At 49.0% G+C, this 17,379-nt stretch overlaps 2 protein-coding genes across 5 annotated transcripts in view; both read right to left on the bottom strand.

Annotated features, from left to right (window-relative positions):
* The window catches only part of LOC127908066 (C-type lectin domain family 4 member E-like), a gene marked incomplete at its 5' end in the record, with an annotated part of 49,254 nt that extends 33,997 nt beyond the window's left edge, over positions 1 to 15,257 (bottom strand). Inside the window, 4 exons of the mRNA XM_052465072.1 lie at positions 13,655 to 13,700; positions 14,322 to 14,431; positions 14,527 to 14,663; positions 14,873 to 15,257. Coding sequence (XP_052321032.1) covers positions 13,655 to 13,700; positions 14,322 to 14,431; positions 14,527 to 14,663; positions 14,873 to 15,257 — 678 coding nt within the window. The remainder of the gene's footprint in view (positions 1 to 13,654; positions 13,701 to 14,321; positions 14,432 to 14,526; positions 14,664 to 14,872) is intronic.
* Positions 10,272 to 11,571, bottom strand: LOC127908056 (keratin-associated protein 9-1-like). Of its 4 annotated transcripts, none has more exons than XM_052465038.1 (2): positions 11,154 to 11,571; positions 10,272 to 11,054 (listed from the first exon to the last, which is right to left on the bottom strand). In XM_052465038.1, the coding sequence occupies exons 1-2, from the start codon at positions 11,551 to 11,553 to the stop codon at positions 10,369 to 10,371; spliced, it is 1,086 nt and encodes a 361-aa protein (XP_052320998.1). In that variant the 5' UTR covers positions 11,554 to 11,571; the 3' UTR covers positions 10,272 to 10,368. The 4 variants fall into 4 exon arrangements, with proteins under 4 accessions (XP_052320998.1, XP_052320999.1, XP_052321001.1 ...); XM_052465039.1 differs by having other exon boundaries at positions 11,211 to 11,571; XM_052465041.1 differs by having other exon boundaries at positions 11,289 to 11,571.
* Positions 15,258 to 17,379: the final 2,122 nt, after the last annotated feature.

Raw genomic sequence — 17,379 nt, 5'->3', positions numbered from 1 at the left:
CCTTCCTGCCCATTCAGCCTGCCTTGACACCCAGCCCACCTTTCTGACCATTCAGCCTGCCTTGACACCCAGCCCACCTTCCTGTCCATTCAGCCTGCCTTGACACCCAGCCCACCTTCCCTAACACTGAGCCCACCTTCCTGTCCATTCAGCCTGCCTTGACACCCAGCCCACCTTCCCTAACACTGAGCCCACCTTCCTGTCCATTCAGCCTGCCTTGACACCCAGCCCACCTTCCTGTCCATTCAGCCTGCCTTGACACCCAGCCCACCTTCCTGTCCATTCAGCCTGCCTTGACACCCAGCCCACCTTCCTGCCCATTCAGCCTGCCTTGACACCCATCTCACCTTCCTGTCCATTCAGCCTGCCTTGACACCCAGCCCACCTTCCTGTCCATTCAGCCTGCCTTGACACCCAGCCCACCTTCCTGTCCATTCAGCCTGCCTTGACACCCAGCCCACCTTCCCTAACACTGAGCCCACCTGCCTGACCATTCAGCCTGCCTTGACACCCAGCCCACCTTCCCTAACACTAAGCCCACCTTCCTGTCCATTCAGTCTGCCTTGACACCCAGCCCACCTTTCTGTCCATTCAGCCTGCCTTGACACCCAGCCCACCTTCCTGTCCATTCAGCCTGCCTTGACACCCAGCCCACCTTCCTGTCCATTCAGCCTGCCTTGACACCCAGCCCACTTTCCTGTCCATTCAGCCTGCCTTGACACCCAACCCACCTTCCTGCCCATTCAGCCTGCCTTGACACCCATCCCACCTTCCTGTCCATTCAGCCTGCCTTGACACCCAGCCCACCTTCCTGTCCATTCAGCCTGCCTTGACACCCAGCCCACCTTCCTGCCCATTCAGCCTGCCTTGACACCCATCCCACCTTCCTGTCCATTCAGCCTGCCTTGACACCCAGCCCACCTTCCTGTCCATTCAGCCTGCCTTGACACCCAGCCCACCTTCCTGTCCATTCAGCCTGCCTTGACACCCAGCACACCTTCCTGTCCATTCAGCCTGCCTTGACACCCAGCCCACCTTCCTGCCCATTCAGCCTGCCTTGACACCCATCCCACCTTCCTGTCCATTCAGCCTGCATTGACACCCAGCCCACCTTCCTGTCCATTCAGCCTGCCTTGACACCCAGCCCACCTTCCTGTCCATTCAGCCTGCCTTGACACCCAGCCCACCTTTCTGACCATTCAGCCTGCCTTGACACCCAGCCCACCTTCCTGTCCATTCAGCCTGCCTTGACACCCAGCCCACCTTTCTGACCATTCAGCCTGCCCTAACACCCAGCCTACCTGCCTGACCATTCAGCCTGCCTTGACCTCGAGGCTGTCTGCCTAACCATTCAGCCTGCCTTGACCTCGAGCCCACCTGCCTGACCATTCAGCCTGCCTTGACCTCGAGCCTGTCTGCCTGACCATTCAGCCTGCCTTGACCTCGAGCCTGTCTGCCTGACCATTCAGCCTGCCTTGACCTCGAGCCTGTCTGCCTGACCATTCAGCCTGCCTTAACCTCAAGCCTGTCTGCCTGACCATTCAGCCTGCCTTGACCTCGAGCCTGTCTGCCTGACCATTCAGCCTCCCTTGACCTCGAGCCTGTCTGCCTGACCATTCAGCCTGCCTTGACCTCGAGCCTGTCTGCCTGACCATTCATCCTCCCTTGACCTCGAGCCTGTCTGCCTGACCATTCAGCCTGCCTTGACACCCAGCCCACCTTCCTGTCCATTCAGCCTGCCTTGACACCCAGCCCACCTTCCTGTCCATTCAGCCTGCCTTGACACCCAGCCCACCTTCCTGCCCATTCAGCCTGCCTTGACACCCATCCCACCTTCCTGTCCATTCAGCCTGCCTTGACACCCAGCCCACCTTCCTGTCCATTCAGCCTGACTTGACACCCAGCCCACCTTTCTGACCATTCAGCCTGCCCTAACACCCAGCCCACCTTCCTGTCCATTCAGCCTGCCTTGACACCCAGCCCACCTTTCTGACCATTCAGCCTGCCCTAACACCCAGCCCACCTTCCTGTCCATTCAGCCTGCCTTGACACCCAGCCCACCTTTCTGACCATTCAGCCTGCCTTGATCTCGAGCCTGTCTGCCTGACCATTCAGCCTGCCTTGACCTCGAACCTGTCTGCCTGACCATTCAGCCTGCCTTGACCTCGAGCCTGTCTGCCTGACCATTCAGCCTGCCTTGACCTCGAGCCTGTCTGCCTGACCATTCAGCCTGCCTTGACCTCGAACCTGTCTGCCTGACCATTCAGCCTGCCTTGACCTCGAGCCTGTCTGCCTGACCATTCAACCTACCTTGACCTTGAGCCTGTCTGCCTGACCATTCAGCCTGCCTTGACCTCGAGCCTGTCTGCCTGACCATTCAGCCTGCCTTGACCTCGAGCCTGTCTGCCTGACCATTCAGCCTGCCTTGACCTCGAGCCTGTCTGCCTGACCATTCAGCCTGCCTTGACCTCGAGCCTGTCTGCCTGACCATTCAGCCTGCCTTGACCTCGAGCCTGTCTGCCTGACCATTCAGCCTGCCTTGACCTCGAGCCTGTCTGCCTGACCATTCAGCCTGCCTTGACCTCGAGCCTGTCTGCCTGACCATTCAGCCTGCCTTGACCTCGAGCCTGTCTGCCTGACCATTCAGCCTGCCTTGACCTCGAGCCTGTCTGCCTGACCATTCAGCCTGCCTTGACCTCGAGCCTGTCTGCCTGACCATTCAGCCTGCCTTGACCTCGAGCCTGTCTGCCTGACCATTCAGCCTGCCTTGACCTCGAACCTGTCTGCCTGACCATTCAGCCTGCCTTGACCTCGAGCCTGTCTGCCTGACCATTCAGCCTGCCTTGACCTCGAGCCTGTCTGCCTGACCATTCAGCCTGCCTTGACCTCGAACCTGTCTGCCTGACCATTCAGCCTGCCTTGACCTCGAGCCTGTCTGCCTGACCATTCAGCCTGCCTTGACCTCGAGCCTGTCTGCCTGACCATTCAGCCTCCCTTGACCTCGAGCCTGTCTGCCTGACCATTCAGCCTGCCTTGACACCCAGCCCACCTTCCTGTCCATTCAGCCTGCCTTGACACACAGCCCAGCTTCCTGTCCATTCAGCCTGCCTTGACACCCAGCCCACCTTCCTGCCCATTCAGCCTGCCTTGACACCCATCCCACCTTCCTGTCCATTCAGCCTGCCTTGACACCCAGCCCACCTTCCTGTCCATTCAGCCTGCCTTGACACCCAGCCCACCTTCCCTAACACTGAGCCCACCTGCCTGACCATTCAGCCTGCCTTGACACCCAGCCCACCTTCCCTAACACTGAGCCCACCTTCCTGTCCATTCAGCCTGCCTTGACACCCAGCCCACCTTCCTGTCCATTCAGCCTGCCTTGACACCCAGCCCACCTTCCTGTCCATTCAGCCTGCCTTGACACCCAGCCCACCTTCCTGTCCATTCAGCCTGCCTTGACACCCAGCCCACCTTCCTGCCCATTCAGCCTACCTTGACACCCATCCCACCTTCCTGCCTTGACACCCAGCCCACCTTCCTGTCCATTCAGCCTGCCTTGACACCCAGCCCACCTTCCTGTCCATTCAGCCTGCCTTGACACCCAGCCCACCTGCCTGACCATTCAGCCTGCCTTAACACCCAGCCCACCTTCCTGTCCATTCAGCCTGCCTTGACACCCAGCCCACCTTCCTGTCCATTCAGCCTGCCTTGACACCCAGCCCACCTTCCTGTCCATTCAGCCTGCCTTGACACCCAGCCCACCTTCCTGTCCATTCAGCCTGCCTTGACACCCAGCCCACCTTCCTGTCCATTCAGCCTGCCTTGACACCCAGCCCACCTTCCTGTCCATTCAGCCTGCCTTGACACCCAGCCCACCTTCCTGCCCATTCAGCCTGCCTTGACACCCAGCCCACCTTTCTGACCATTCAGCCTGCCTTGACACCCAGCCCACCTTCCTGTCCATTCAGCCTGCCTTGACACCCAGCCCACCTTCCCTAACACTGAGCCCACCTTCCTGTCCATTCAGCCTGCCTTGACACCCAGCCCACCTTCCTAACACTGAGCCCACCTTCCTGTCCATTCAGCCTGCCTTGACACCCAGCCCACCTTCCTGTCCATTCAGCCTGCCTTGACACCCAGCCCACCTTCCTGTCCATTCAGCCTGCCTTGACACCCATCCCACCTTCCTGTCCATTCAGCCTGCCTTGACACCCAGCCCACCTTCCTGCCCATTCAGCCTACCTTGACACCCATCCCACCTTCCTGTCCATTCAGCCTGCCTTGACACCCAGCCCACCTTCCTGTCCATTCAGCCTGCCTTGACACCCAGCCCACCTTCCTGTCCATTCAGCCTGCCTTGACACCCAGCCCACCTGCCTGACCATTCAGCCTGCCTTGACACCCAGCCCACCTTCCTGTCCATTCAGCCTGCCTTGACACCCAGCCCACCTTCCTGTCCATTCAGCCTGCCTTGACACCCAGCCCACCTTCCTGTCCATTCAGCCTGCCTTGACACCCAGCCCACCTTCCTGTCCATTCAGCCTGCCTTGACACCCAGCCCACCTTCCTGTCCATTCAGCCTGCCTTGACACCCAGCCCACCTTCCTGTCCATTCAGCCTGCCTTGACACCCAGCCCACCTTCCTGTCCATTCAGCCTGCCTTGACACCCAGCCCACCTTTCTGACCATTCAGCCTGCCTTGACACCCAGCCCACCTTCCTGTCCACTCAGCCTGCCTTGACACCCAACCCACCTTCCCTAACACTGAGCCCACCTTCCTGTCCATTCAGCCTGCCTTGACACCCAGCCCACCTTCCCTAACACTGAGCCCACCTTCCTGTCCATTCAGCCTGCCTTGACACCCAGCCCACCTTCCTGTCCATTCAGCCTGCCTTGACACCCAGCCCACCTTCCTGTCCATTCAGCCTGCCTTGACACCCAGCCCACCTTCCTGCCCATTCAGCCTGCCTTGACACCCATCTCACCTTCCTGTCCATTCAGCCTGCCTTGACACCCAGCCCACCTTCCTGTCCATTCAGCCTGCCTTGACACCCAGCCCACCTTCCTGTCCATTCAGCCTGCCTTGACACCCAGCCCACCTTCCCTAACACTGAGCCCACCTGCCTGACCATTCAGCCTGCCTTGACACCCAGCCCACCTTCCCTAACACTAAGCCCACCTTCCTGTCCATTCAGTCTGCCTTGACACCCAGCCCACCTTTCTGTCCATTCAGCCTGCCTTGACACCCAGCCCACCTTCCTGTCCATTCAGCCTGCCTTGACACCCAGCCCACCTTCCTGTCCATTCAGCCTGCCTTGACACCCAGCCCACTTTCCTGTCCATTCAGCCTGCCTTGACACCCAACCCACCTTCCTGCCCATTCAGCCTGCCTTGACACCCATCCCACCTTCCTGTCCATTCAGCCTGCCTTGACACCCAGCCCACCTTCCTGTCCATTCAGCCTGCCTTGACACCCAGCCCACCTTCCTGCCCATTCAGCCTGCCTTGACACCCATCCCACCTTCCTGTCCATTCAGCCTGCCTTGACACCCAGCCCACCTTCCTGTCCATTCAGCCTGCCTTGACACCCAGCCCACCTTCCTGTCCATTCAGCCTGCCTTGACACCCAGCACACCTTCCTGTCCATTCAGCCTGCCTTGACACCCAGCCCACCTTCCTGCCCATTCAGCCTGCCTTGACACCCATCCCACCTTCCTGTCCATTCAGCCTGCATTGACACCCAGCCCACCTTCCTGTCCATTCAGCCTGCCTTGACACCCAGCCCACCTTCCTGTCCATTCAGCCTGCCTTGACACCCAGCCCACCTTTCTGACCATTCAGCCTGCCTTGACACCCAGCCCACCTTCCTGTCCATTCAGCCTGCCTTGACACCCAGCCCACCTTTCTGACCATTCAGCCTGCCTAACACCCAGCCTACCTGCCTGACCATTCAGCCTGCCTTGACCTCGAGGCTGTCTGCCTAACCATTCAGCCTGCCTTGACCTCGAGCCCACCTGCCTGACCATTCAGCCTGCCTTGACCTCGAGCCTGTCTGCCTGACCATTCAGCCTGCCTTGACCTCGAGCCTGTCTGCCTGACCATTCAGCCTGCCTTGACCTCGAGCCTGTCTGCCTGACCATTCAGCCTGCCTTAACCTCAAGCCTGTCTGCCTGACCATTCAGCCTGCCTTGACCTCGAGCCTGTCTGCCTGACCATTCAGCCTCCCTTGACCTCGAGCCTGTCTGCCTGACCATTCAGCCTGCCTTGACCTCGAGCCTGTCTGCCTGACCATTCATCCTCCCTTGACCTCGAGCCTGTCTGCCTGACCATTCAGCCTGCCTTGACACCCAGCCCACCTTCCTGTCCATTCAGCCTGCCTTGACACCCAGCCCACCTTCCTGTCCATTCAGCCTGCCTTGACACCCAGCCCACCTTCCTGCCCATTCAGCCTGCCTTGACACCCATCCCACCTTCCTGTCCATTCAGCCTGCCTTGACACCCAGCCCACCTTCCTGTCCATTCAGCCTGACTTGACACCCAGCCCACCTTTCTGACCATTCAGCCTGCCCTAACACCCAGCCCACCTTCCTGTCCATTCAGCCTGCCTTGACACCCAGCCCACCTTTCTGACCATTCAGCCTGCCCTAACACCCAGCCCACCTTCCTGTCCATTCAGCCTGCCTTGACACCCAGCCCACCTTTCTGACCATTCAGCCTGCCTTGATCTCGAGCCTGTCTGCCTGACCATTCAGCCTGCCTTGACCTCGAACCTGTCTGCCTGACCATTCAGCCTGCCTTGACCTCGAGCCTGTCTGCCTGACCATTCAGCCTGCCTTGACCTCGAGCCTGTCTGCCTGACCATTCAGCCTGCCTTGACCTCGAACCTGTCTGCCTGACCATTCAGCCTGCCTTGACCTCGAGCCTGTCTGCCTGACCATTCAACCTGCCTTGACCTTGAGCCTGTCTGCCTGACCATTCAGCCTGCCTTGACCTCGAGCCTGTCTGCCTGACCATTCAGCCTGCCTTGACCTCGAGCCTGTCTGCCTGACCATTCAGCCTGCCTTGACCTCGAGCCTGTCTGCCTGACCATTCAGCCTGCCTTGACCTCGAGCCTGTCTGCCTGACCATTCAGCCTGCCTTGACCTCGAGCCTGTCTGCCTGACCATTCAGCCTGCCTTGACCTCGAGCCTGTCTGCCTGACCATTCAGCCTGCCTTGACCTCGAGCCTGTCTGCCTGACCATTCAGCCTGCCTTGACCTCGAGCCTGTCTGCCTGACCATTCAGCCTGCCTTGACCTCGAGCCTGTCTGCCTGACCATTCAGCCTGCCTTGACCTCGAGCCTGTCTGCCTGACCATTCAGCCTGCCTTGACCTCGAGCCTGTCTGCCTGACCATTCAGCCTGCCTTGACCTCGAACCTGTCTGCCTGACCATTCAGCCTGCCTTGACCTCGAGCCTGTCTGCCTGACCATTCAGCCTGCCTTGACCTCGAGCCTGTCTGCCTGACCATTCAGCCTGCCTTGACCTCGAACCTGTCTGCCTGACCATTCAGCCTGCCTTGACCTCGAGCCTGTCTGCCTGACCATTCAGCCTGCCTTGACCTCGAGCCTGTCTGCCTGACCATTCAGCCTGCCTTGACCTCGAGCCTGTCTGCCTGACCATTCAGCCTGCCTTGACCTCGAACCTGTCTGCCTGACCATTCAGCCTGCCTTGACCTCGAGCCTGTCTGCCTGACCATTCAGCCTGCCTTGACCTCGAGCCTGTCTGCCTGACCATTCAGCCTGCCTTGACCTCGAGCCTGTCTGCCTGACCATTCAGCCTGCCTTGACCTCGAGCCTGTCTCCCCCCACTGTACCTTTCGGACTCGGACCTTGTTTATGACCTTCTGCCTGTCCCTGACCTGCCCATTGCCTAACCCTTGTATTTCTATAAATATCAGTGACTCAAACCATCTGCCTCCTGTATCTGGCCCTGTCTCTTTGTCATTACATTATGAACTGGTCACGACTCACCCATCCGACTCGGTCCGGCTCTTCAAAGTTGTCTCCCGGCAGGGAGTCACCATTGAAAAACATGAGGAGCTACTTCAGAGGCTTATGGAAGGTCTCCATACACTGTTGGGACGCCATGACCAGGGTTTTAAGACGTTACTAGAGTAATTCCGTGGACTATCTATCAGAGCAGCATACCACAACGGAGACCTCCCCCCCCCAGATGATCATTAATTCCTCTGCCAGAGATGGTTTTGTACAGCCTACCCTGGCTTCCCGTGAACCCTGCTAGACTTCATGTTAGATCAACTGTTATACAGTAGAGAACAGTCCTTCTAGACTCCATGTTAGATCAACTATTATACAGTAGAGAACAGTCCTTCTAGACTCCATGTTAGATTAACTATTATACAGTAGAGAACAGTCCTTCTAGACTTCATGTTAGATCAACTATTATACAGTAGAGAACAGTCCTTCTAGTCTCCATGTTAGATAAACTATTATACAGTAGAGAACAGTCCTTCCAGACTTCATGTTAGATCAACTGTTATACAGTAGAGAACAGTCCTTCTAGTCTCCATGTTAGATCAACTATTATACAGTAGAGAACAGTCCTTCTAGACTCCATGTTAGATCAACTATTATACAGTAGAGAACAGTCCTTCTAGACTCCATGTTAGATCAACTATTATACAGTAGAGAACAGTCCTTCTAGAATCCATGTTAGATCAACTATATACAGTAGAGAACAGTCCTTCTAGACTCCATTTTAGATAAACTATTATACAGTAGAGAACAGTCCTTCTGGACTCCATGTTAGATCAACTATTATACAGTAGAGAACAGTCCTTTTAGACTCCATGTTGGATCAACTATTATATAGTAGAGAACAGTCCTTCCAGACTCCATAATATATTAACTATTATATCGTAGAGAGAACAGTCCTTCTGGACTCCATGTTAGATCAACTATTATACAGTAGAGAACAGTCCTTCTAGACTCCATGTTAGATCAACTATTATACAGTAGAGAACAGTGCTTCTAGACTCCATGTTAGATCAACTATTATACAGTAGAGAACAGTCCTTCTAGACTCCATGTTAGATCTACTATTATACAGTAGAGAACAGTCCTTCTAGACTCCATGTTAGATCAACTATTATATAGTAGAGAACAGTCCTTCTAGACTCCATGTTAGATCTACTATTATACAGTAGAGAACAGTCCTCCTAGTCTCCATGTTAGATCAACTATTATACAGTAGAGAACAGTCCTTCTAGACTCCATGTTGGATCAACTATTATACAGTAGAGAACAGTCCTTTTGGACTCCATGTTAGATCAACTATTATACAGTAGAGAACAGTCCTTCTAGACTCCATGTTAGATCAACTATTATACAGTAGAGAACAGTCCTTCTAGACTCCATGTTAGATCAACTATTATACAGCAGAGAACAGTCCTTCTAGACTCCATGTTAGATCAACTATTATACAGTAGAGAACAGTCCTTCTAGACTCCATGTTAGATCAACTATTATACAGTAGAGAACAGTCCTTCTAGACTCCATGTTAGATCAACTATTATACAGTAGAGAACAGTCCTTCTAGACTCCATGTTAGATCAACTATTATACAGTAGAGAACAGTCCTTCTAGTCTCCATGTTAGATCAACTATTATACAGTAGAGAACAGTCCTTCTAGACTCCATGTTAGATCAACTATTATACAGTAGAGAACAGTCCTTCCAGACTCCATAATATATTAACTATTATATCAACGTAGTAGAGAACAGTCCTTCTGGACTCCATGTTAGATCAACTATTATACAGTAGAGAACAGTCCTTCTAGACTCCATGTTAGATCAACTATTATACAGTAGAGAACAGTCCTTCTAGTCTCCATGTTAAATCAACTATTATACAGTAGAGAACAGTCCTTCTAGACTCCATGTTGGATCAACTATTATATAGTAGAGAACAGTCCTTCTAGACTCCATGTTAGATCAACTATTATACAGTAGAGAACAGTCCTTCTAGACTCCATGTTAGATCAACTATTATATAGTAGAGAACAGTCCTTCAGACTCCATAATATATTAACTATTATAGTAGAGAGAACAGTCCTTCTGGACTCCATGTTAGATCAACTATTATATAGTAGAGAACAGTCCTTCCAGACTCCATAATATATTAACTATTATATCGTAGAGAGAACAGTCCTTCTAGACTCCATGTTGGATCAACTATTATATAGTAGAGATATCAGTTCATTGTATTGTCATTGTATATATTTTGTTTTATTTTCATTATCTTGGTTATATCATGTGTTTGACAAGGTAAACTGAATAAGCAGGAAGTAGTTTGTTATTGGATAGAAGCTAAAGGAGCAACCAAACTGCATCTACCATGTAACATACTGTATCTACCATGTAACATACTGTATCTACCATGTAACATACTGTATCTACCATGTAACATACTGTATTGTAACATACTGTATTGTAACATATTGTATCTACCATGTAACATACTGTATCTACCATGTAACATACTGTATTGTAACATACTGTATTGTAACATACTGTATTGTAACATACTGTATCTACCATGTAACAAACTGTATCTACCATGTAACAAACTGTATCTACCATGTAACATACTGTATCTACCATGTAACATACTGTATTGTAACATACTGTATTGTAACATACGGTATCTACCATGTAACATACTGTATCTACCATGTAACATACTGTATCTACCATGTAACATACTGTATTGTAACATACTGTATTGTAACATACTGTATCTACCATGTAACATACTGTATTGTAACATGCTGTATCTACCATGTAACATACTGTATCTACCATGTAACATACTGTTTCTACCATGTAACATACTGTATTGTAACATACTGTATCTACCACGTAACATACTGTATTGTAACATACTGTATCTACCATGTAACATACTGTATCTACCATGTAACATACTGTATTGTAACATACTGTATTGTAACATACTGTATCTACCATGTAACATACTGTATCTACCATGTAACCTACTGTATCTACCATGTAACATACTGTATCTACCAGGTAACATACTGTATTGTTACATACTGTATCTACCATGTAACATACTGTATCTACCATGTAACATACTGTATCTACCATGTAACATACTGTATTGTAACATACTGTATCTACAATGTAACATACTGTATTGTAACATACTGTATCTACCATGTCAGATACTGTATCTACCATGTAGCATACTGTATCTACCATGTAACATACTGTATCTACCATGTAACATACTGTATTGTAACATACTGTATCTACCATGTAACATACTGTATTGTAACATACTGTATCTACCATGTCAGATACTGTATCTACCATGTAGCATACTGTATCTACCATGTAACATACTGTATCTACCATGTAACATACTGTATTGTAACATACTGTATCTACCATGTAACATACTGTATCTACCATGTAACATACTGTATCTACCATGTAACATACTGTATTGTAACATACTGTATCTACCATGTAGCATACTGTATCTACCATGTAACATACTGTATCTACCATGTAACATACTGTATTGTAATATACTGCATCTACCATGTAACATACTGCATCTACCATGTCAGATACTGTATTTACCATGTAACATACTGTATTGTAACATACTGTATCTACCATGTCAGATACTGTATCTACCATGTAACATACTGTATTGTAACATACTGTATCTACCATGTCAGATACTGTATCTACCATGTAACATATTTGCCCCTTTCATCATATTTTTGCTCAGTGCCCTCGGCATGACACCTGGATGTGACAAAGACCTTTGGAGACGGTGCTTGGTGATGACAGGAAGTAGGTCTTCCTGTCTCAGTTTCTTGTGAGAAGTGCTGAGGGGAGAGCTTTGGCACGGGGAGGGGTCTGTGCTCCGTCCGAGAGGATACAGGCCAGGACACGGTGTGATTTGTTGGCTGGCCCCTTGTCTTCCACTGGGGACATGCCCCTGGGTTAGAAGCCCCTTCTTCCCCCCAGGGGAATCAGTTGAGCGGGTCCCCGATGCGGTAGCAATGAAGAACCGCGTCCCCCACCGTCCACCTCTGTTACTAGAGCCAAACTGTTGGTTACACATCCTGATGGGAGTTTTGTGCTATAGAAAACATTGGTGCCAGCGAGTTGTCCTCGCTTTGCCCCGAAGAGAGACGACCAAGGAGAATCTTATTTAGCAGTTCAGCAAGACGACCAAGGAGAATCATATTTAGCAGTTCAGAGAGACGACCAAGGAGAATCATATTTAGCAGTTCAGCAAGACGACCAAGGAGAATCTTATTTAGCAGTTCAGCAAGACGACCAAGGAGAATCTTATTTAACAGTTCAGAGAGACGACCAAGGAGAATCATATTTAGCAGTTCAGAGACGACCAAGGAGAATCCCAGTTCGCATTACAGAGAGACGACCAAGGAGAATCTTATTTGGCAGTTCAGAGAAGACCAAGGATAATCTTATTTAACAGTTCAGAGAGACGACCAAGGAGAATCCTAGTTAGCAGTACAGAGAGACGACCAAGGAGAATCTTATTTAGCAGTTCAGAGACGACCAAGGAGATTCATATTTAGCAGTACAGAGAGACTACCAAGGAGAATCTTATTTTGCAGTTCAGAGACGACCAAGGAGAATCTTATTTAACAGTTCAGAGAGACGACCAAGGAGAATCATATTTAGCAGTTCAGAGAGACGACCAAGGAGAATCATATTTAGCAGTTCAGAGAGACGACCAATGAGAATCATATTTAGCAGTTCAGAGAGACGACCAAGGATAATCTTATTTAACAGTTCAGAGAGACGACCAAGGAGAATCATATTTAGCAGTTCAGAGAGACGACCAAGGAGAATCATATTTAGCAGTTCAGAGAGACGACCTAGGAGAATCATATTTAGCAGTACAGAGAGACGACCAATGAGAATCGTATTTAACAGTTCAGAGAGACGACCAAGGAGAATCTTATTTATCAGTTCAGAGCGACGACCAAGGATAATCTTATTTAGCAGTTCAGAGAGACGACCAAGGAGAATCTTATTTAGCAGTTCAGAGCGACGACCAAGGATAATCTTATTTAGCAGTTCAGAGAGACGACCAAGGAGAATCTTATTTAACAGTTCAGAGAGACGACCAAGGAGAATCTTATTTAGCATTACAGAGAGACGACCAAGGAGAATCCAATTTACCAGTTCAGACAGAGAACCCAGAAGAATCCTATTTCTCACAGATCCATCTGTATTTATAGGAACAGTCATAGTCCCACCATTCTCCTGTGTCTGATGACCAGGAGTAGAAATACACACAGTTCTCAGCTCTTCCACCATTAGGCTCTTTACTGTTCCAATACCTGTAGAAGAAACAACACAGAATAAGGCTGTCCACTGTTCCAATACCTGTAGAAGAAACAACACAGAATAAGGCTGTCCACTGTTCCAATACCTGTAGAATAAACAACACATAGAATCAGACTGTCCACTGTTCCAATACCTGTAGAAGAAACAACACATAGAATCAGACTGTCCACTGTTCCAATACCTGTAGAAGAAACAACACACAGAATCAGGCTGTCCACTGTTCCAATACCTGTAGAAGAAACAACACAGAATCAGGCTGTCCACTGTTCCAATACCTGTAGAATAAACAACACAGAATCAGGCTGTCCACTGTTCCAATACCTGTAGAAGAAACAACACAGAATCAGGCTGTCCACTGTTCCAATACCTGTAGAATAAACAACACATAGAATCAGGCTGTCCACTGTTCCAATACCTGTAGAAGAAACAACACAGAATCAGGCTGTCCACTGTTCCAATACCTGTAGAATAAACAACACATAGAATCAGACTGTCCACTGTTCCAATACCTGTAGAAGAAACAACACAGAATCAGGCTGTCCACTGTTCCAATACCTGTAGAAGAAACAACACAGAATCAGACTGTCCACTGTTCCAATACCTGTAGGAGAATCAGGCTGTCCACTGTTCCAATAATAAATAAATAATAATATATGCCATTTAGCTGACGCTTATCCAATAGAATCAGACTGTCCACTGTTCCAATACCTGTAGAAGAAACATACATCAGGCTGTCCACTGTTCCAATGGGTGGTCCCTGTAGAATTGAACCCACTACCCTGGCGTTACAAGCTGTCCACTGCTCTACCAACTGAGCCACAGGAGAACCACTCTGTCCACTCTGAACCTACTCCTCCAGACAGTGATGTCATAGTGACACAGAATTCATGTCTTACTTTGTGGTCAGTGGTGTGTCGTCCACCCATTTCCAGGTCCCCTCAGAAACAGAGTCAGTCAGACCAATCCAGACGTAGTTCTTTACCCCGCATAACCAATTGACAAATGTCTGTAGTTGTGGGAGAGAGACAACATTGTTAAAACATAGTCATTACTGCTCGTTATCTCTCTCTCTCTATTTTTCTCTCTACCTCACACACATACCTGATCGTCTTCGCTCTTGATGACCACCAGGTTTGCTCCTCTATCTCTGCAGTCCTGTCTGCTCTCCTCCCAGGATTTTGTCTTAGTAGAGACGTAGTAACAACTGCTACCAAGCTTCTTCCATCCTTCCGGACACACTATAAGTTGAACATTTCCTGCTTTAGTCACTTTAATACAACAATGAATTAAGTATCAATCAGACAGTCAAGAAAGACGGGACACTAACTAATGGACGGTATGGAAGTCCGCTTTTTTCTCACATATTTCCTTTAATGTAAGTTGAATTGCCTGTTTGTAAGTGTCATGTGAACTGATAACAGAACAGTCATTAGCCAATTTCACTCACCTTTCTGAACTAAAGATTGTTTCAGACATTCTGTCTCTTTTTGTAGCTGGTCTCTTTCTTCAGTGTTGTTACTGGTCTGTATCTGGTCTCTCTCTTTGGTCAGGGTGTTGCAGCTGGTCTCTAGCTGGTCTCTCTGTTTGGTCAGGGTGTTATAATTGGTCTGCAGCTGGTCTCTTTCTGCAGTAAGGGTGTTGTTACTGGTCTGTAGCTGGTCTCTCTCTTTGGTCAGGGTGTTGTAGTTGGTCTGTAGCTGGTCTCTCTCTTTGGTCAGGGTGTTGGAACTTGTCTGTAGCTGGTCTCTCTCTTCAGTCAGGGTGTTGTAGCTGGTCTGTAGCTGGTCTCTCTCTTTGGTCAGGGTGTTGGAGTTGGTCTGTAGCTGGTTCAGTCAGGGTGTTGTAGCTGGTCTGTAGCTGGTCTCTCTCTTTGGTCAGGGTGTTGTAGTTGGTCTGTAGCTGGTCTCTCTCTTTGGTCAGGGTGTTGTAGCTGGTCTGTATCTGGTCTTTCTCTTTGGTCAGGGTGTTGTAGCTGGTCTGTATCTGGTCTTTCTCTTTGGTCAGGGTGTTGGAACTGGTCTGTAGCTGGTCTCTCTCTTTGGTCAGGGTATTGTAACTGGTCTGTAGCTGGTCTCTCTCTTTGGTCAGGTTGTTGGAACTGGTCTGTAGATGGTCTCTCTCTTTGGTCAGGTGTTGAAACTGGTCTGTAGCTGGTCTCTCTCTTTGGTCAGGGTGTTGGAACTGGTCTGTAGCTGGTCTTTCTCTTTGGTCAGAGTGTTGGAACTTGTCTGTAGCTGGTCTCTCTCTTCAGTCAGGGTGTTGTAGCTGGTCTGTAGCTGGTCTCTCTCTTTGGTCAGAGTGTTGTGGCTGGTCTGTAGCTGGTCTCTCTCTTTGGCCAGGGTGTTGTAACTGGTCTGTAGCTGGTCTCTCTCTTTGGTCAGGGTGTCGGAACTGGTCTGTAGCTGGTCTCTCTCTTCAGTCAGGGTGTTGAAACTGGTCTGTAGCTGGTCTCTCTCTTTGGTCGGGGTGTTGAAACTGGTCTGTAGCTGGTCTCTCTCTTTGGTCAGGGTGTTGAAACTGGTCTGTAGCTGGTCTCTCTCTTTGGTCAGGGTGTTGAAACTGGTCTGTAGCTGGTCTCTCTCTTTGGTCAGGGTGTGGGAACTGGTCAATTGGTTTCTCTCTGTGAAATAATACAATCAACAACCAAGTGGAAAAGTTCATGAGACCCAGACTGATGTCAATTTCAATTCCAGTCAATTCAGGAAGTACACTGGAATAATGTTCAATTAGAAACGTGTGGAATTGGAATTTGGTGTGTTTTCTGAATTAAATTGAATGGTATTGAAATGTAATTGAACCCTGGTCATTACACCACTGATGATGAAGAATGTTTGAGTGAGAACATATCAGACTCACGGTAGAGTAACAGGCCTATGATCCCAGCCAGTAGGAGAACACACAGCAGCCCCAGACACACTGCAGCAGTTGGGAAATGTCTCTTCCACCTCCAAAGATACACTGAAGTACATATTATTATCATTAGAACTTGATCAATGTATACACACATGTTTTTCTTTCCAGTTGCTCTTTGAATCACTGAGGGAAATACACAAGGAACAATGGAACAGAACACCAGAACTGAGTTCCAGAACCTCACATGTTCTACTGCTTGACTTCCAGAACCTCTAACAGAATATTTGCATAAACATGCATGAGTTCAGGCACCCGAAATGACTGCCGGAAGCTATTTCAATCACAATCAAATTCCATTGGTTAATTACTTCATAAAACAACAGGTGTATGCTATTAGTGAAACGCTGACCCATGGGTCCTTTTCAATGCAGAGAGAAATAAATAGAAATACAGACAAGGATTAAATAAGGAATAGCATTAACATGGGCTATATACGGGGACAATACATTGTTGATGTGCAGGGGTACAAGGTAACAAGAAAATTAATTTTCCACATTTTGTGTTAGTCTGAATGAAACAAAAAATTATTGTCACTCTCCTGGAAATATGTTTTTAGAAATGTTTACAAATTAATAAAAAATGAAAAGCTGGAGTTTTTGTGAGTCAATAATTATTCAACCTCTTGTTGGCAAGTCTGCATACGTTCAGGAGTTTGTAAACATTTGTAAACATTTGTAAACATTTGTTTAACTAGTCACATAATAAGTTGCATGGACTCACTCTGTGTGCAATAATAGTGTTTAATAACATGATTCTTTTTAATGACTACCTCATCTCTGTACCCCAACATATACAATTATCTGTAAGGTCCCTCAGTCAAACAGTGGATTTCAAACACAGATTCAACCACAAAGACCAGGGTGGTTTTCCAATGCCTCGCAAAGAAGGGCACCTATTGATAAGTTACAAAACAAATACAGATGTTGAATATCCCTTTGAGCATGGTGAAGTTATTGCACTTTGAATGGTGTGTCAATATACCCAGTCACTAAAAAGATACAGGTGTCCATAACTCAGTTGCCGGAGAGGAAGGAAACTGCT

The sequence above is a fragment of the Oncorhynchus keta genome, chromosome 16 (assembly GCF_023373465.1).
Source record: "Oncorhynchus keta strain PuntledgeMale-10-30-2019 chromosome 16, Oket_V2, whole genome shotgun sequence".
NCBI lineage: Eukaryota > Metazoa > Chordata > Actinopteri > Salmoniformes > Salmonidae > Oncorhynchus > Oncorhynchus keta.
This window is presented reverse-complemented; position numbering and strand designations above follow the sequence as displayed.